This window comes from Mustelus asterias, chromosome 3, assembly GCF_964213995.1.
Source record: "Mustelus asterias chromosome 3, sMusAst1.hap1.1, whole genome shotgun sequence".
Taxonomy (NCBI): domain Eukaryota; kingdom Metazoa; phylum Chordata; class Chondrichthyes; order Carcharhiniformes; family Triakidae; genus Mustelus; species Mustelus asterias.
The window spans coordinates 25947996-25967994 of NC_135803.1; the positions used below are offsets into that span (position 1 = coordinate 25947996).

Sequence of the window (19999 nt, forward strand, 5' to 3'; positions counted from 1 at the left end):
AGTCGCCGTCATCTGGCTGTTAGCAATCTAGCTGTCTCGCCTCGTTCCGTCACTTCCAGCTGTCAGGGGATTGATTTCCCTGTCCAGACTGCAGTGGAAAAGAAAAGCGTCTGGTTACAATCCGGAGGGACGGAGCCTGCTACCCCCAGGTGGCCACGGATCCAGGTGCTTAATGTGTACGTGGAGTGGTAACGCAAGCCCACCGCCTGCAGCCTCTGTACCAAAAAAAAATCAAATTAGTTTGTAATTCCCTAACAAATGAACGCTTTGTAAACAAGGTCTCAAATTTACAAGTGGATATTCACCGGGTGGATTTTTTTCATGGTACAATGCGCATTTCTATCCATTTCAAAGCAATTATTCCTTGAGCTCCTGTGATTTACTGAGTATTGTTGCCTGAAGCGGCTTTGTAAAATAAAAAGTGAAGATGTATCTCAATGTATCGCAACATTTTCTGCGTGATACAGTCTTTCCAATGATTATTTCATGTCCATTGTTTCGTTTTCATTTTATGCCCTTAAAATAATTATTACACTTTCGTTTTTGATGGACACACAGTAGAAAAAGTGATTAAATGCCATCAATGATGTGATGCTTCCCAGCGTGTTGGGGATGGGGGTGGGGATGAGGGGTGAAACGACTTTCGGCTTGTTTCAAAAAATAATTGACCACAAGGCGCGGGGGGGAAGGGGGGGGGGGGGAGAGTGATGTTATTTATGGTTAAAATGGGAAAATAATGTTGAGAGAAGAGTTGAAGAACAAAATGGGAACAAATTTTCCCTTTTCCAATTTGTTGCGTTGTGTGTGATAGGTGGAGACTGCCAAGGGGTAGGGAGATGGTGTGAGATAGAGGGAATTCTACCAGCCCGCTCACCATGTAATCAGAGCGGGAGAGGGACGGACAGTCGAAATGTCCATTGACCTCGGGCGGGATTTTCCGGTCTCGGGTTGAGCGAGGCCGTAAAATCCCCTGGGGCAAGTGAGTGAGTAGGTTAGGGAGGGAAGGAGTGAACAATTGAGTTAAGAGAGGTATAAACCCAGTGAGCAACTGAGCGAGAGAGAGTGGGAGGGAAGGAGTGAATGATTGAGTTAAAGAGGGAGGGAGTGACTTATTTAGGGAGACAAGAAGTGAGGATTGAGTTAGAGAGGGAAGGAGGATTTATTTATTTAATTTATTTGTTCACATTAGCATAGAATCCTTACAGTGCAGAAGGAGACTATTCAGCCCATCGAGTCTGTACCAACCACAATCCCACCCAGGTCCTATTCTCAAAACCTCATATATTTACCCTGCTAATCCCCCCCTGACGCTAGGATCAATTTAGCATGGCCAATCAACCTAACCTGCACATCTTTGGACTGTAGGAGGAAACCGGAACACCCAGAGAAAACCCATGCAGACATGATGAAAATGTGCAAACTCTACATAGACACTGACCCAAGGCCGGAATTGAATCCAAGTCCCTGGCACTGTGAGGCAGCAGTGCTAACCACTGTGCTACCATGCCACTCGCTTACTAGCCCAGCGTTTATTACCCATCCCTAATTGCCAGTGAGAAGGTGGCGGTGAGCTGCCTTCTGGAACCACTGCAGTTCATATAGCGTAGGAAGTGCTGTTAGGAGGGAACTCCAGGATTTTCACCAACAGTGAAGAAATGGCCATATAGTTCCAATTCAAAATGGTGCGTGGCTTGGAGGGGAACTTGCAGGTGGTGTGTTCCCATGCATCTGCTGCCCTTCTCCTTCTAGGACGTCAAAGTCCTGGGTTTGGAAGCTGCTATCGAAGGAGCTTCGGTGAGTTGGTGCTGTTCATCTTGTAGATGTGCACACTGTTGGAGTTGCAATCATCCAGGCAAGTGGAGAATATTCCACCCTGTAGGTGGTAGACAGATTCTGGGGAGTCAGCAGATAAGTTACTTAACATAAAATTCCCAGCCTCTGACCTGCACTTGTAGCCACAGTATTCCTATGGCAGGTTCAGTTCAGTTTCTGGTCAATGGTGAGCGCCAGGATGTTGATAGTGTGGGATTCAGCCGTAATGCCATTGAATATCAGGGGGAGATGGTTAGTTTCTCTCTTGTTGGAGATGGTCATTTCCTGGCACTTGTATAGCATGAGTGTTTCTTGCCACTTATCAGCCCAAAATTGAATGTTATCCAGATCTGGCTGCATATGGACATGAACTACTTCAGTGTCTGAGGAGTCATAAATGAGGCTGAATGTTGTGCCAGAGAACATCCCCAATTCTGACCTTATAATGGAGGGAAGCTCAATGATGAAGCAGCTGAAGATGGTTGTGCCTGAGATACTACCCTCAGATACTCCTGCAGTGATGTCTTGGTGCTGAGATAATTGACGTCCAACAACCATGACCATCTTTCTTTGTGTTAAGTATGACTTCAATCAGTGGGGAGCTCCCCCCCCCCTCCGATTCCTATTAACTCTAATTTTCCATGGGCTCTTTGATGCCACACTTAGTCAAATCTTGCCTTGACCCCAATGGCAGTCACTCTCACCTCACCTCGAGAGGGTGGGAGTTTGTTAGAATAGGATCATAGAAAATCTACAGTGCAGAAGAAGGCCATTCGGCCCATCACACCTGCATCGACAACAATCCCAGCCAGGCCCTATTCCCATAAACCCACATATTTACCCTAATAATCCCCCAGACACTAAGGAGCAATTTAGCATGGCCAATCAACCTAACCCACACATTTTTGGACTGTGGAAGGAAACCAGAGCATCCGAAGGAAACCCACGCAGACAGGGCAGAATGTGCAAACTCCACACAGATAGTGACCCAAGGTCGGAATTGAACCCAGGTCCCTGGCACTATGAGGCAGCAGTGCTAACTACTGTGCCACCCTTGTAGAGTGCATGAGTTAGCAAATGTATGTTAGAGTATGAATTAGGGCGGCATGGTAGCACAGTGGTTAGCACTGCTGCTTCACAGCTCCAGGGTCCTGGGTTCGATTCCCGGCTCGGGTCACTGTCTGTGTGGAGTTTGCACATTCTCCTCGTGTCTGCGTGGGTTTCCTCCGGGTGCTCCGGTTTCCTCCCACAGTCCAAAGATGTGCGGGTTAGGTTGATTGGCCAGGTTTAAAAATTGCCCCTGAGAGTCCTGAGATGTGTAGGTTAGAGGGATTAGCAGGTAAATATGTGGGGGTAGGGCCTGGGTGGGATTGTGGTCGGTGCAGACTCGATGGGCCGAATGGCCTCCTTCTGCACTGTAGGGTTTCTATGATTCTATGATAGAGGGATAGTGATTCAGGGACAGGGATGCAGAGACAGGGATAGAAGGGTTAGGGATGCAGGGACAAGGATAGAGGGACAGGGATAGAGGGACAGGGATGCAGGGACAGGGATAGAGGGACAGGGATGCAGGGACAGGGATAGAAGGATAGGGATGCAGGGACAGGGATAGAAGGATAGGGATGCAGGGACAGGGATAGAAGGATAGGGATGCAGGGACAGGGACAGGGATACAGGTTGAGTGTGAACTGCTCTCCCGCAGAGTCTCCACGTCCTTCCTTTAAACTTCGGCCCCGCCCCCTCCTGCTCGAGCTGACTCCGGATTGGCTGCGGCCGGTCAGGTGGTGGAGATTCCCGGTCGCCATTTTGGTGGAAAGTTTGGGATTTTCTCACTCACTCACCGGGAGCAGCAGCAGCGCCAGCGGGAAAGTTTGTTCAGCCGGTGGGAGCGGAGCCCCGGCCTCCCCACACACACACACAACCCCCCTCATCCCCGGGAAGCGGCATCGGAGAGGAGAGGAGAACAACCCCGGGACAGCCGGGGAGAGAGACCGAGAGGGAGTAAACCCGCCTGAGGAGAGAGGCTGCCCCGCCTCAGGGCTGCCCAGGGAGAGAGGCCGCTGCTGCCGCCTGGATACAGAGCACAGAGACAGGGGGCACAGAGACAGGGGGCACAGCCCACCCTGAGGAGGGGGAGAGAGAGAGCCCCCCCCCCCCCCCAGTGACCCCGAGTGTGAGGGAGGAGGGACTGGGACACTCATCCTCAAGGTGAGAGGGGGTCTCCCTCTCCTCCCCTCCCCTACCTACCCCCTCCCCTCCCCTACCTACCCCCTCCCCTCCCCTACCTACCCCCTCCCCTCCCCTACCTACCCCCTCCCCTCCCCTACCTACCCCCTCCCCTCCCCTACCTACCCCCTCCCCTACCTACCCCCTCCCCTCCCTACCCCCTCCCCTACCTACCCCCTCCCCTCCCCTACCTACCCCCTCCCCTCCCCTACCTACCCCCTTCCCTCCCCTTCCCTCTCCCCTTCCCTTCCTACCCCCTTCCACCCTCCCCTTCCCTCCCCTACCTACCCCCTTCCATCCTCCCCTCCCCTACCTACCCCTTTCCACCCTCCCCTCCCTCCTTCCCCATCTACTTACCTCCCTCCAGAACCGAGTAGTCTCCTGGAGTCACCTTGAGAAAGTAGGACAAGCAGTGGAACAGAAGGAAACTGTCTACTCAGATAGTCCAGGCTGGGGAGGGAGAAGGGAAAGTCAGGGATGTGAGTTCCTGAGGGGGCAAACACACACTCTCAAACCGGTCAGCCCACTTTTCATTTTCAGCAGGGGAAGGGCAGACTGATGTTAAGCAAGAAACCCAAGGATCCCTTTCTCCAAAGCAGCCAAGTTTGTTTTCCAGTTTACAAGAAGCTTGCCAGCATTTGCAAGGAAACAGAAGGCTTTTTTTTTTTTGCTGCACCGTCTCCTCGGGGTAAAGTTGGACTCCTGCTTTCTGACGGACTGTCAGCACTTGAGAGCTCAGAAGAAAGGCAACTGCCCTCAGGATTTTTCCGAGGATTATTTTAGAACTGGGAATTACCTTTTTTAAATCTGTGGAGGAGGAGACCTGAGGCAGGAAAATGCCGGTTCGAAAGCAAGGTGAGTTTCAAAATGTTAACTTTCTTGCAAGTTGGTTTAACATTAATATAAACTTAAATGTGCTTTTAAAAAAATCATTTGAAAGTGCGGTAAAACTTGGACACTGAAGTGAAGGGCCAGATTTTAACGAAGCAAACAGCTCGGAGCAAGTGGTAGGGGCTGGATAAAGTTACTTTGCAGCTGCAGGAGTTGCTGTGGGAATTGGCCAGTAATGATCATTTTCAATGTGTGTGTGTGATCGTCTTTGCTTCTTTCTCTCTCTCTCTCTCTTCCCCCCTCCCTCTCAGATGCTCAGCGAGCCCTGAAACTCTTGGAGAATTACCGAGCCAAGCTGGGCAAGACCGAAGACCGCCAGCTCCGTGCCTCCATCGAGAGAGTCATCAACATATTCCGCAGCAATCTCTTCCAGGCATTGATAGGTAGGTATTTGAACCGCTCCGCACCGAGTCTCCCTTCCCCTGCATTGGTTTGGGAGGTTTACAGCAGGACTGGTGCATGTATAAGGTGTTGAAATATCAGGTTGTTCTGAATGGATGGGCTTGTTTAAAAAAAAACAAATTCCTGAGGTTTGACGTTTAAACGACGCGAGCACCCCGTGGCTTCCCCTGGTCCAGTAAGAGTCCCTTTTGAGCTGAGGACCTGTTGCTGAACTGATTCTGCTTATCCCAACCCCTGGAGGGGGTCAGGGAAGTGAACAAATGCAGATGTTTCTAAAGAGAGACCCCCTTATCCTGCTGCACTTACATGAGTAGCAAGACGAATGCGGCATTTCTGATCAACTCTGCCTAGTGTTGAATGATCATATTGCAGCTTCACGGATGTCAGCGTGTGCAAGATGCCTTCAGGAACACACTTTGGGCGGTTTGTGTGCGGGTGAACAGGAAGCATTACGGAGTGAGGGGCGTGATTTGTGGATGTAAACAAGACTCGGTTGTGTGTGGCTCCTCTGCGGCTCGGCCTTTTTGAGTTGCCCACATGTTAGTGTTGCTGTGGAACCGGATGGCGACTGTATGAAATTTTAAGGAACGCCCAATAATTTCATTTCAACCCTGGCCCCATGAAATTTATTTAAATTTCCATACGGATATTTAATTTATTTATTAGTGGCACAAGTAGACTTACTGCAATGAAGTTACAGTAAAAATCCCCCAGTCGAAAAGAAAACTCCTCGTGAACTTGGGCCTGGCGAAACGTGCCATTTACAGGTCCAGGCAGTGGGCGATCGAGGGGGCCGTCCATCCTGACTGTCTGCCCCTCTACCACGGCTATGTTCGCGGCCAGGTGTCCCTGGAGAGGGAGCATGTGGTGTCTACGGGCACGGTTGACACCTTCCGTGCCCGTTGGGCACCGAAGGGGTTGGGGTGTGTTATTGACCCTGATCACATTTTAATTTGATGTCTTTAAGTTTCCTTTGTACGTTGATTTTTGTTTGGGCTGTTCCCCCTCCTTTTGGGGAGCTGCCCCTTTTTCTTTGTCCTGACTTAATTTGAGTTTGTTTATTTGGTTTGACCTAAAAAGAGGCCACTCTCCGGCGCCTGTTTGGGTACACTGAGGGAGAATTTAGCACGGCCAACGCACCTGACCATGTCTTTCGGACTGTGGGAGGAAACCGGAGCACCCGGAAGAAACCCACGCAAGACATGGGGAGAACATGCAGACTCCGCACAGACAGTGACCCAAGCCGGGAGTCAAACCCGGGTCCTCGGCGCTGTGAGGCAGCAGTGCTAACCACTGTGCCACCCATATATATTGGAAGTTGCACTGAAATTCTGAATGCCAATTTAGATTTTGCAAAATGAGAAGATCCTTTCCTCATTTGAAAACTCATTGACACTTGAATGTAATTGCCAGCTCTCACTCGGGATAGAGTACACTGCAATCCATTCAAATCCTTTCTCATTGTCCCTCATAGCGAGGAAGAGAAAATTGATATTGCAAAGAAAGTCTTCATTTCTTTGTACTCAGTTGTAACCCGACTCGTAATGGGCATTCAGATGCATTGAATGAAAAAATTTTGCATGCAAATTGTAACTTTTGTATTCATTCATGGGATGTGAGCATTGCTGGCGAGGCTGGCATTTATTGCTCAAGTTGCAGTCCGTGTTGTAGGGACACCTATTGTACTGAAAGACTTTAGTGCTGATTGCATTTATATGAGGTGCATTTTGCTTGTTGTTCAAATATAAACCTAGTATGTAATATAAAAGGGCCAGTAGCTTTGGTTAAAATAGAAAGTTCTCCCAAGTGTAGGATACAGTGAATATATATTACTGACAAACTAAAATTGCATTATCGTGTTAAATTGGCACTGTACAACTTGTATCCAGTAGTGCTCATCAGTTGCCAGAAGGGTTCAAATGTACTAATGGACATGTGATCTCCCTCAAGCCACCTGAATGCAGTATGGCCACAAAAGTCAAGTGGCATTCCAAGTGGATCATGCAAAATCTGGCCATGTGGAAGGTAGATTTATTCATGTCAAGCAGTTGACCCATGAGGAAATCCTTGACTTGCTTGCTGCCATCCCTGCAGCAAGGCAGAAATTGAGTTGCCAACAGTTTGCTTTAAGCAGAAAACATATCCAATGAAGTAATACATATTGGGCTCTCATGAAATAATGTTCCATGGATGTGTGCAGGTTGTTTCTCAGTTGTAGTTATCATAGTTTAAGTCGCATTTTAATAATCATGTAAGACAGGTTTCCAGCAAGGGTCATTTGGTGGTCAGGAGTGGGAATCCTTATTGGGTTTTCATAGAATCCCTACAATGCAGAAGGAGGCCATTCGGCCCATTGAGCCTGAACTGACAGCAAGCCTTATTCCTGTAATCCTATGCATTCACCCTGCTAATTGCTACAGTGCAGAAGGATGCCATTTGGCCCATTGAGCCTGCACCAGCAACAATCCCACCCAAGCAATATTCTCGTAACCCCAGGTATTTACTCTGCTAATTCCCCTGACACTAAGGGGCAATTTATCATGGCCAGTCAACCTAACCTGTACATCTTTGGAGTGTGGGAGGAAACTGGAGCACCAGGAGAAAACCCACACAGGTACGGGGAGAATGTGCAAACTTCAGTGACCCGAGGCCAAATTGAACCTAAGTCCCTGGCGCTGTGAGGCAGCAGTGCTAACCACTGCACTTCATTCTATGCTTTATTACAGTCAGATCAGCCACAATTTTATTGAATGGTGGAGCAGGCTTGAGGGGCCGAGTGGCCTTCTACTGCTCCTCATTCATATATTCAAATTTGCTGAGGAAATTTGAGATTTTACCACTGTGCCAGCCAAAATCAGCTTAGTGTAGACCTTTACCTGTGAGTGAGAATGGAAACCAGCTGATGGTGACATGAGATTTAGGTATATTTTTCAAAGTGTTTGTCTTGGGCTTGATATATCATGTCTTTTTTTGTGCAAGAAAGAATGGATTGAAAATTGGTTGGGCCTCAAAAGGTAAAGGTTAATGAGTTGCTTGGATTGACAAAGCTTTTGAAATTGTGTACTACGTTATTGGGTTCACTTTTCCTGTTATAATTTAGATGATTTGGGCATAAGGGATATAGCATTGCATTTGTTTACTGCACAGCAGTAGATGGCTTGGTGAAGGGGATCGTAGAGGGCCATGGAAGGACACAGCAAAGTTAGCCAGAAGGACAGATAGATGCCAGCAGCAAGTTAACGTGGAGACTTGTGATGCACTCTAGGAAAAAAAGAAACCCGCGTATGAATCAGATGTTAAAATTCAGTTAGTTACATCAGCCATAATAAAGGTAAATATATATTATAAGCAGGGGTGTAGATTGTATGGAGGTTAAGTTTGTACACAACAGTAGGCACAAAGTACTGTAGGCAGTTTTGGATACTCCCGTCACAAGTTAATAATCATAGCGATTATACACTGTGCAAAATTGCAAGTTGGAATGAAAAATTATGGATATGAAGAGACTGTTTTCCTCGACCTGAGCAGCAGCACCTGAGAAACTTTTAATGCTTTTTAATGTTTTGAAGAGTAAAGACTATTGCTGTTAGGGAGTCAGTGGTGAGGAGGTTATCTGTTTAATATCACATGAGGAAGTTAAGGGCGGTTTCTTGTTGCACTGAAATATGAGAGAATGAAATATTTTAACACTGCAACTAGTTGGTGTAAAGACCTTTGGATAATTTGAGGGAAGGTTTCAGTTAAGTGCTTGGATCGGGGAGAGTGTAGGAAGAAAGTGGATTGCCCTGCTAACAAGTCAGCAAAGATATAGTGCATTCATTGAGCTGTGTTGCAAATTTCTGTAGTTCTTTGCTAACTAATGGAGTTGATATTTCAACTTATGAATATTTGCCCACTTAGCATTTCTTTAAAGACAGTTCTGAGACCTAATTACAAATGACATTATTTAATTTTGTGTAGAATTTGCTTTTTAAGCTGATCTACATAATATAATAAAGGGGGGGGAGGGAGGGAGAGAGAGAGAAATATACCATAGATTTGTGAAGGTATCGATGGGTAATGGACTTTGGTAAGCAAAAGAATGAATACTAATTTTAGACTGGTTCGGAACGGTGGCAGCACCACTTCTAAATTGTACCTTGTGCCCTTTTGAAGGAGACTTGATGACAGTGATTTCTATTACCAGCACAACCCCAGATTCAAATTCCTGAATGAACTGAAGCTTTTCCCTTGCTTTCCTCCAGCCATAAAGCTAAACCAGCATATATTGTTCCTAAAGGAAGTTGGGGTATTTATTTAGCTTGGTGTGGGTTGCATCTTTGCATTTCTCACTAGCTCACTACGTTGTCTTTTGGGAAAGTGGTGATGTCGTTTGCATATTTGCCCCATCCGCCAAAGCTGTGGTGTAAACCCTAAGAGATTAGAAAAACAATTGCATACAAAAGTGACTCATTCCTTGGCATTGATCCAACAGACTGATATTTAAACTCCATTGATACCAATATGAATTGGGTTCCAAGGAGCCAAAACAAACGTGGTGGTTGATGGTCTTTACTCTAAATACACTCAGGAACAAAATAAAATCACCAATTTAGTGTAGATTGGGTGATTCTATAAAATTGGGAGGATGGAGCAACTCTGGCATAGTGTGGGATAGGTGACTTTTCTCATACACTAAGTAGCAACACTTTCTGTGCCCATGAAACTGCATTGAGTTGTTGATATATTGACTTGAACTTTATGCATTTTTGGCAGGGTTGACAGAAATTAAATCCTGATTATTCATGGGATCATTCTACAATTTCAAATAACATATTTGTTAGCGAGTGTGACTGTCTATTACGATGTGAAGTTATTTATGCCCGGAAGTGTAAGCTTTGTAGGCAAGCTTAACCGTTGGATCTTCAACATATTATCAGGATGGTCAGTTGATGTCACCAATACAAAAGTAACATTAACAAATCCGAGAAACTTAATTCCAACATCTGGGAATGACCATTAAGAAGGCATTTAATAAATCAACAAAATAAAGTTGACATCTTGTAGGACAATGTTATCTAACTTAAAAATGCAATTTGTAAAGTTGTGACTTTTTAAATGAGCCACCTGTTGTAATTAAAGGTGACAATTGTATCTTGGTAAATTGCATGGCAGTAATCCACTCAAAGGTTTCAAATGATGCTTTTGATTGTAACACTTAAAGGTGGATACAAGACCATTGAATGGACTGCAGCTTTCAATTTACTGAAGGATATCTGTTATATTGAAGTTGTGATTCACTTTTTTAACATTCATTCTTACTATTATGGTGTTGCATTTCCATTTCTGTTTGAATATGCTGCATGACTTAGGACCAGAAGGTATGTTGATTTTTGCTGCATTATCAGGTTATTATTTATGGTGCATGAGGAATTTTCAACCCAAATCCAGATGGTGGAATGTATGGTGGGGAACATCGCCAATGTTTTTCTTTATTAGTTGGCAAACTTATTGGAAAATGCAGGGAGAATAACAATGTTGAATTTGAGCTGTAGATCTTAGCAGTTACATTTGTTTTGACCTGGTTTAGCTGCTGTTCTTTTGGGAGAGTGGGGAAACAGTGTCTATTTTGTTTCTTGTCTGTGGGAGTGCTAATTTGTTTATAATTGCATAGTTTCCGTGTTGAATGATTAGATTTAAATACAGTACATGTTTAAACAATGCACATCACATGCTCGTTTTCATTTTCTATAAATGATTTCTTATTGGGAAGAGGACAGTTAGAGTCAACCACAAAACTGTGGCCTAGAATCACAGGTGGGCCAAACTTCTTTCTCCAATGGACATTTGTGAACTGATTAATTCCCGAAAATGGGCACGACGCAATGGTAAAATCGGGTCCTATGTGTTCTATGATTCTATGACTTAATCATGAACTTGGCCCTTTCATTTCACGATGGCGAAACTTCCTCAGGTCAGAATTTGATATATTTATTGGGGTGGAGTGGGGCTGGTATGTGGCGAGCCATTCAAAAATCCATTGGCTTAGACTTTATCACGGAGCTCCCTGCAACATTTTGAGTTTGAATTATTTGACATTAACGTGCACACTAGTCCAGAGTGTCAGAAATTTGTTATATGTTGGCAGTGCACACTATTCATCTTGAATTATGGAGCCTCTTACAGGCTTGTTTTACTATAAATAGCATCTCCTTTATTCTTGCCTTTTCATATATCTATAATGTGACTGTGCTGTTTTGTAGTTTTTAAAAAATCAACTATTGACTCGTCCCTTTTGTATTTAGCACTTACTAATTACACACGGAAAATATACATAGTCTTAAAGATGCAACTCAGTCCAGGGCTGCTACTTTCTATAATTTATGCCTTTTTAAAGGAACTACTATAATCCCTACAGTGAAGAAGGAGGCCATTTGGCCCATCAAGCCTGCACTGACAATAATCCCACCCAGGCCCTATCCCTGTAATCCATGTATTTACTCTGCTAATTCCCCGACAAAGGGTCAATTTATCAATCAACCTAATCGGAGCACCTGGAGGAAACCCACACAGACACACAATATGCAAATTCTACACAGTCACCCGAGGGAGGAATTGAACCCAGGTCCTTGGCGCTATGAGGCAGCAGCGCTAACCACAGTGCCTCCTATGATATATACTTAAAGAAGAAAAGTTGCAGGGCTCTGAAAAAGGAGTGGGTGAGTAGGACTAGTTAGATTGCTCTTCCTGACAGCTTGAGGCTGGAACAGAATGTTTGCAACTGTGGTGACCTGTTTGACCTTGAGCTGAACTTCCAACCTAAAGACCGCCTTCTTTTATCACTGCCTGTCTCTGCTCCCACCTTGGCTCATCTGACAATTCCTCTAGATGCGACTGTTCCAATGTTTGCTGGTCAGCCTTCTGCCTTGCATCCTCTCAGACTGCTGCCTGTATCCTAACTTGTCCCAAGTCCCATTCACTCATCACCTCTGTATTCGTTTACCTACTGGAGAGATGGTGGTGTGGTAATGTCACTGGACTAGTAATCCAGAAGCCTGAGCTAATATTCTGGGGACATGGGTATAAATTCTTCCTGTAAGCTGGTGGAATTTAAATTTAATGAATAAAAATGGTGACCATGAAGCCATTATTGATTGTCATCAAAATTAATCAGTTCACAAATGTCCATTGGAGAAAGAAGTTTGGCCCACCTGTGATTCTAGGCCACAGTTTTGTGGTTGACTCTAACTGTCCTCTGAAATAACTGGCAAACCAGTCAGTTCGAGGACAATTAGAGATGGACATTAAATGTTGACATTACCGACGATGCCCATATCCCATCAAAGAATAATAAAAAATACTTCTAATTCAACAATGCCTCTTGCTTTAAATTCTCATCCACATGTTCAAATTCCCCCCCCCCTCCATTCCCCTACCATTAACCTTCGACCTTCCAAGATCTCAATGCTCCTCTAACTCTTGCACCTTGTTGGGTACAGTGGATTGATTGGCCTCCAGTGCTCTAAGATTCACTAGCTCTAATGCTCTTGTAATCTACAAAAAAATACTCTTGTATTCAGGACAAACGTGCTGAGTAATCCATGTTTTTTGGCTCTGTAATCCGATGCGGGTGGTGGGGAGGTGGTAACATTGGATTATTTTTGCTAAATGTTACAGGGTATGCTGTTTCGTTGCACTGTAATCGGATATTGCACTGCAGTTGAAATCGCATGTTCTGATCATGAGCCAGTTGGTGTTGATCGCGACACCTGCTGCTGTGTATGTTTTTGGGAGGGAAAAAAGTGTCTAAAAAGAATTGACTGTCCTTTGAAATCCACCCATTTATTTAGTCCCAGTTGGAGTTTGAAGGATTCTAATACTGTTGAATAGAATGCTGGAACTTCACTCATAGCCTGATAGCTGACCTGCCACCACCTCTTGTTCCTGCTGCCAGATATTTTAGTGTGCTAAAATGCACTCGAAGCCAGTGTTTGGTATAGAGCAATTACTTACATTATTTCATTGTGTATTGCATAAGTAGGAGTTCATATTGCATAATCTTGAATATATTCGGGTTTCTCCTGCTTTTAAGAACATCTATTTTTAAAAAGAAATCCTGGGAATGATGATTATTTTTATCTGTGGACTGGAATAGATTTCCAGCTAGTGCATTTACTGTTTTAATTAACTGCCTTCAGAAAAGAGCTGTATGATTTTCCGATTAGGAATGATATTGGATTATAAGCACAAGGACAGAGTGAAATCAAATACTGTGTGGAATTTGGTTTCTTAGGTACTCAGTAAGTGGATCTGACTTGCTGAGGCAAATTAGCTTGGGGTGTATGTTGCGGGATGTAAAGTTACACGATTAACTTTGAATAGCGTTTGTTGTTTTTTGGGTGCAGAGAAGAATTTAACTTTTTTAACCAGTTGGGATGTAGTGGATATAGCACCCCTCCCACCACTGATCCTGAAAAAATATGTAACAGTTTGATCACAGAAAACGAACATTGCACTATTGAGGTTTCTCCGGTTGCTGATTGCTTAGTGATTAACTTGAAATTTTTTTATTTGGTTATCTGTAGTAACAAATTACAAATACCCTTTATTGTTTGCGCAGTATCTATTGATTCCTGGATGCATATAAAAGTGCAGCATCAGTTAAAGAAAGTTAATTGGACCAACAAGTCCCCCAAATGGAGCAGATGCATGAAATTGTTTTATTTGCGGCTTCAAGTTATGGACATGTTTTTGTGCATTTTATACATGTAATTATTTTGCACTCATGTTTGCTGGTTGGTGGTGAATTGAGAAATTCCACATTTGTTCTGGACTTGTTGTTCTGTTGCTTTCAGTTCCATTGAAGGAGCTTTATAAAATGAGAAACTGCAGTCAGTTAAGAAATACTGAATTAGACATTGGTGCGGGGGTGGGAAAATAATGGACATGAACTGATAGAAAAAAATGAATGCTGCATCAGTTTAGAAAAAAAATGTTTTTGGGGGAGTGGGAAGGAAGCTTGAATTCCAGTGGAGAATGGTTCAGAAGTTGTACATGGGACTTCATTCAGACCAAAACTGTCAAGTGCACAAAAATATGAGTAGGTGAAGAGACAGGAAAAGAGCTTTTTACTTTGGACATGACAATTTTTGCTTGTAAGTTTGTTTCCTTTAGGGTTAATTTAAAAAAAAGCCCTGATGGCAAAGCCTATCCGTGCATTGGTCATTAAATGAACAAACAGTCTCACTCTCTCTTTAAAGAAACAATCCTGCTGGCTTATGAAAACACAATTGGACTGTTAATATCACATCCACAAATGGCACGATTCGTACAGACAGGGCTCAGCTTCAGCGCTCTGTGGAGTTGATTAATTTCAGTGGCATGGGCACTGAAAAAAAGTATTGTCGTTGGGTTGCAGAAGTGAGAAGTTGCCCAAATACTTTCCATCTACATCAAATAAACTCCTTATTCTGTCAAATTGGACATTATAATGGATTCTGTTCACCATTTATCCACTCATTTCCTGCAAAAGTAACTGCACGGCCAAAGTACATCATGGGTTGTAAAGTACTTTGGGTTGTCCTGAAGGCATCATATAAATGCAGATTTGTTCTTTCACTCTGCGAGCTTATTTGTCATGTTTTATTTTGGTGCAGTTTTCCACATTATTAGATATAGACCCACCCCATCTGCTCCGCCTGAAAATTATAATATATCCTAATGTCTTTATCAATGCCCACTAGAATTGCAGCCAAGTATATTAGCAGTGTGATTGTTTTGTATTCAAAGCGAAAAATACAGGCAGTAAAATCACAAATTTTGGACACTGGGGTGGACATCATGCAGTGCTAGTGAGGGGTCACTTTGGAGTGTTGAAGCATCCCTCGAGTGTTTCAGCAATTTTTGTTCTGCGGTTTGCCAGTGGACTGAAGTTTCTAACATTTATTTGGAACTAATTACAAGAGGAGTAGAGATTGATTTGGCCTTCTGGTCTAGCTAGGAGAGGAAACTTAGTGGGGTTCAGATTGGCAAAGCTGTAAGTTATTTGTGCTTTGTTATGCCAAATGTGTGCTGCTATTGGATGTCCAATGATTCACAACATCTATATTTTGAATATAGCTTTCTCTTTGCTGTCCTATATCAAGGAATTAATATCTTATATGACCTGTGTGCTTCCAATTCTCTTCCTGCACCTAGTGGTGCATTAAAACAGACTTTCGTCTGTTCCCATAGCTAATAATTTCCGTAACAAGTTGCAAGTCTGTTGCCAGGGGCTTTATAGCTTGAGGGGTACCACTCCACATTTAGCATGGCTGACCAGGAATCTGTTGGCATGTTTGGATGGATTTGCAGGTTGACGCTCAACCTGTTTAACTGCTTTGAATGCACTTTCCTTGGCTATCAAGTCCTGGGGTGGGAGTTGAACTTTGTGCACTTGTCACACACTAATTCCTGCTGTATTTCTGTCTGATATTCCACTGCAAATCCAGTGTACCTCTTCATACTAGATTATGGTGTACCAAAGCAATGAGTGTTGATGTATCATGCTGAAATAGAGTATGCATATTGATTCTCATTCTTCCTAGCCCCTCCCCATTCCCCACCATTGATATTGATTTGTTCCATTTCCTGATTTGGTAGGGATACTAATAATTCAAGATTCAACTAGATCTTCATGAGCTTTAAAATGAGCTGACTTGAGCTTAGAACCAATTAGAAAAGAATGCAGTTCTGAGAGATTTATAAACGGCAACTAGAATGTTTGCACTTTGAAGTGCATTATCTAAGGCAGCTATTGTTTTTTTTTTGTCCAAGTTGATTCTTTTCGCTATTCAAGAGCACTTGAACAGGAAAAACAAAGTAGAACAAGAAACAAGCTTTTTACAAAGCAAGTTGCACGATTGTTGACTCTTTTCTTTCAGCCTTTGTGTTTCTGCAGAATATAATTACATTATTTATGAGCTCGTCTTTGCAAATGCTTTGTTTGCACTTCCTTTAAAAGGAAATTCAGAATCTGGGCAGGATTTTTAAAAAAAGATCTTGGATTTTTTTTACCCTTGTGCCTGAAGCTCATTAAGACTTTTTTCTGCATTAATAGCATTGTTATAGATGCAAGTTGTTTCAAGATCAATTTTACAAAGCAGTGATAGGAAACCTTCCTTTTCGCAGCATCAGTGAAAATGTAATAGCGTATGCAAATTCAATCTTCCCAGTTGTATCTCCCTTGTTATGTATTTTACACGTCATGATGAAAACATTTGAAAGTCTCAGACAAATTTTGATTCCGTTTTGAGATTTATTTTAATACAAGTATTCAGGGAAATGAGTCAGTGGCTTTATATTGTAATTGCTGAAGTATAAATCATCAATGTTTTCCTGGCTGTCAGCCATCTATCTTTGTCCTTCCATAAACTTGGGATCATTTCCCTGTATCCAAACTCATGTCGTGTCCAGTTCATCCATTATCCCTGTCAGTTCCAGCCCTAAACACACACGCACACACTTGTGTCCTTATTGGTGGTTGATTATGCCGTTGTTATCTCTCAATGTTTGAGAGTTCGAAATGCTTTATAAATGCAAGTTGTTTTTTCAGTAATACGTGGACTAACTTGATATTTAAATATGGAATGAAGTAGCTCAGAACTGTTCGTAAGCTTTTCTGAGAGATAGGCATGACTCCCAACAATCCTATTGCCTGCATTTTTTTTCAGAAAGTGATATGGAATTAAGTGTACTTTAGAAGTTCATTTATGGGATGAGTGTTACTGGCTAGGACAGTATTTATTGCCCTTCCCTAACTGCCCTTCATTTCAGAGGGTCTTTGAGAGTCAACAATTTGTTGGCCAGATCGTGTAAAGACAACAGATTTCCTGTCCCTGAAGAGTTTTTACAACAAGTAACAATGGATTTCATGGTTTTAGTTCCAGAATTTTACGGAATTTAAATTTCACCATCTGCCGTGGTGGGATTTGAACCCAAGTCCTCGGATCCTGTCCTTGATTTCGGGATTGTGAGTCCAGTGACAATACCATTAGGTCATCACCTCCCCACAAGTGGTTTTTGTTGGATGAAAAGGAAGATTTAAACATACCACCATAGCAGTGTTCAGTATTGCATTTACAGATGGAATAAGCACCGTCCGCACAATGTTGTGTGTGCAGCATGGAAAGGTAGGCAGGAAAGCTAGTCCAGAACATCTAAAATCACTGAGGCAGGCTAAGGATGTCTGTTCAGTAAAATCCTGATCATGGCAGATTTTTATGGGCTTGGAGTTGGTGTTTTCCAGTGAGAGTTGGGTCAATAAATAAAGCAGGATAAAGATGAGATCATGGCTGATCCCAGTTTCTACCTATCAAACAAAATTGACTAAGTTTTGGATCAGTACTATTTCTTTTATGTTCGCTCATTGTCAGAAAATCTAGCCTTTTAAATTGTTGTTTTTCACATGAGCAAATCTAGTACAATTATTACTTGAAAATGTCAACAGATGGAAAATCTAGTGCAGGGCTATGAGCCAATGGGATATTATTTTTTCCAAAAATTGGGCACCAAATCCAGCTTTACACCATAGTAGTGTGGAGGCACTTAAATGCAGTGAGGCACTGAGAGAGTTGTTACATATTTGATTGAGATGTTAATCTCAAGACCTGTCCATTTGAGATCTAGAGGCATTATTTGAACAAGTGCATCGAATGCTCTTTTTTCCTTGAATACTTGTATTAAAATGAATACAAGTATTCAGGGGAACCTGCATACTAATCAAAAATTTATCTCTCAACCAACATCAAAACAGGATTTTGCTGTGTAATTTAGCTACTGTTAGCCGATGTAACGATGAATACACTTCAAAAGTAACTCATTGGCTGTGAAGTGCTTTGGAACATCCTAATGACATGAGAGGTATTGTGTGAATGCAAGTTCAGTGCCCATTTCAGCATGATAATAGGACTGTTTGGTAAACAAGATTTCTAAAGTTTCAGCTGTTTCTCAGTTTGGAGTGACTTTTTAAAGAAAACCTTTTGACTTTGTCAGTCTCTGCAGCAGCCTGTTTGAATGTGTGGCTTGATCACTTGGTGTGCTGACTGGCACAATTTTGATTAAAGCATTTGCAGAAAGTTCTTGGCTCAGCTGAGAATAATGAGGGAATTTTGACTATTGTTCACAGTGGAGGAGGCAGAAACCTATGGGCATTTTTACTCCAAGTGGGCTAAGCTTGTGCCTCCTGCTTGAAAGTTTGCGAATTTTTTTGTTTTAATTTTGTAAGTTTAACATTTTATTACTACTTTGCCACCAACAGCTTGAGTACTTTGTTAGCTTAGTCAATGAGTGGCACCATATGAAGAATAGTATTTATAGGAGAACCCTACCCCAAGGGCAAGTCTTGAAAATTAAAATAAAGCCGTATTAAAGGATCACAATTTTAATACTTCATATTTGGCATTGTGATGCTCAAGACAATTTTACACAAGTGCAGCTATGTAGATCTCTAGCTGCCTTTCTCTGCAAACATCAATGTTCAAATCCTAATAACTTCAGTGTCATTCTGTGGTTTTACTGTTAAGAGGTAAAGTGCTGGTCCCAATAGATCGGCACTGAAACCAGGTGCAGTGTCAATTTTGAATATCAAAATGTCCTTGAGATTTGTTTGTTTTAGGGGTGCAAGTGTTTTCAAAAAACATGTTGGTAATGACTCAACAATTTAGCTTTGGTTCTTAACTCATGAAGTTTGGATTATTTCATAATGACTGGAATAAAGATAATGAGAGTGTTATTGGGGAATTGTTGGAAACTTGGAGATTCCTGCAGTATGTGCCTTCTAACTTGGTTGTGGACTCTAGATACATGTTCTTGTTTTCCAGATATTCAGGAATTTTATGAGGTGTCATTGCTGGATAATCAACCGGTTCTTGCTCAAAAGACAACTGGCATAATTCCAGCAGTCCATAACTGGGATATTTCCAACCGTCCAAGCACAACTGTTACGTCGGAGGCACTCCCTATCAGCCTTAGCCCTAGTACAGAGGTAAGCGTGTGGTAAGGTAGACTGATCTAATGAAAATATATGTTAACTAATGCAATAATATTTAAAGATGGTGTTTACAGAATAGGTTCCAGTAAATAGTCACATTGTAGTAATAAACTAGTGACCAGTTGGTGTAACTGGGGCATAAAAGGCTATTTCTTGGATCACTACCTGAAACTTTCAACAGCTGAAGTTATCTTCAATAATGTAGCAGTATTTGCGTACCTGTTTATCTGATCTGGTTTGACTTCTGCCGATTTAATTGACAAGGCGAAGAATTGGATGTCAAGCCCTTGTCAAAACTGCACTCTTGAAATTTCTGCAGAAATGAGAATGATGCTCGGGATTCTCTTGCACGACTGTACTCTCTTAGCCCTATGTGAAGAGGTTCCATACATCTTATATAATGCACGTTAGCATTGGACTGAGCACATGCAATTGTCTTCCTTCAAAGCCAATATATGATTCTGTTTGGGTGTCTCCTGGAAAGATTCTATCCACAGTAGTTGTATACTGTTTTTCAGTATTGAAGTAATTTTTTGTTTTGCTGGATTGCTGCCTCATTTGCTGATTTGATAAAATATAGCCTGCGTTAAATTGGGAGTGAAAACTTGTACATTGGATACTAAGTTTAGCCTGGTTGCTCATATGTCGGAATTTTATTTA

The 19999-nt window shown here is 42.7% G+C and overlaps 1 protein-coding gene across 2 annotated transcripts in view; it reads left to right on the plus strand.

Annotated features, from left to right (window-relative positions):
- Positions 1-3621: 3621 nt before the first annotated feature.
- The window catches only part of LOC144488416 (disks large homolog 1-like), a 179057-nt gene continuing 162679 nt past the window's right edge, over positions 3622-19999 (plus strand). For both annotated transcript variants that reach the window (XM_078206489.1, XM_078206498.1), the window contains exons 1-3: positions 3622-4893; positions 5181-5312; positions 19170-19333. In XM_078206489.1, coding sequence (XP_078062615.1) covers positions 4875-4893; positions 5181-5312; positions 19170-19333 — 315 coding nt within the window. In that variant the 5' untranslated portion in view covers positions 3622-4874. The remainder of the gene's footprint in view (positions 4894-5180; positions 5313-19169; positions 19334-19999) is intronic.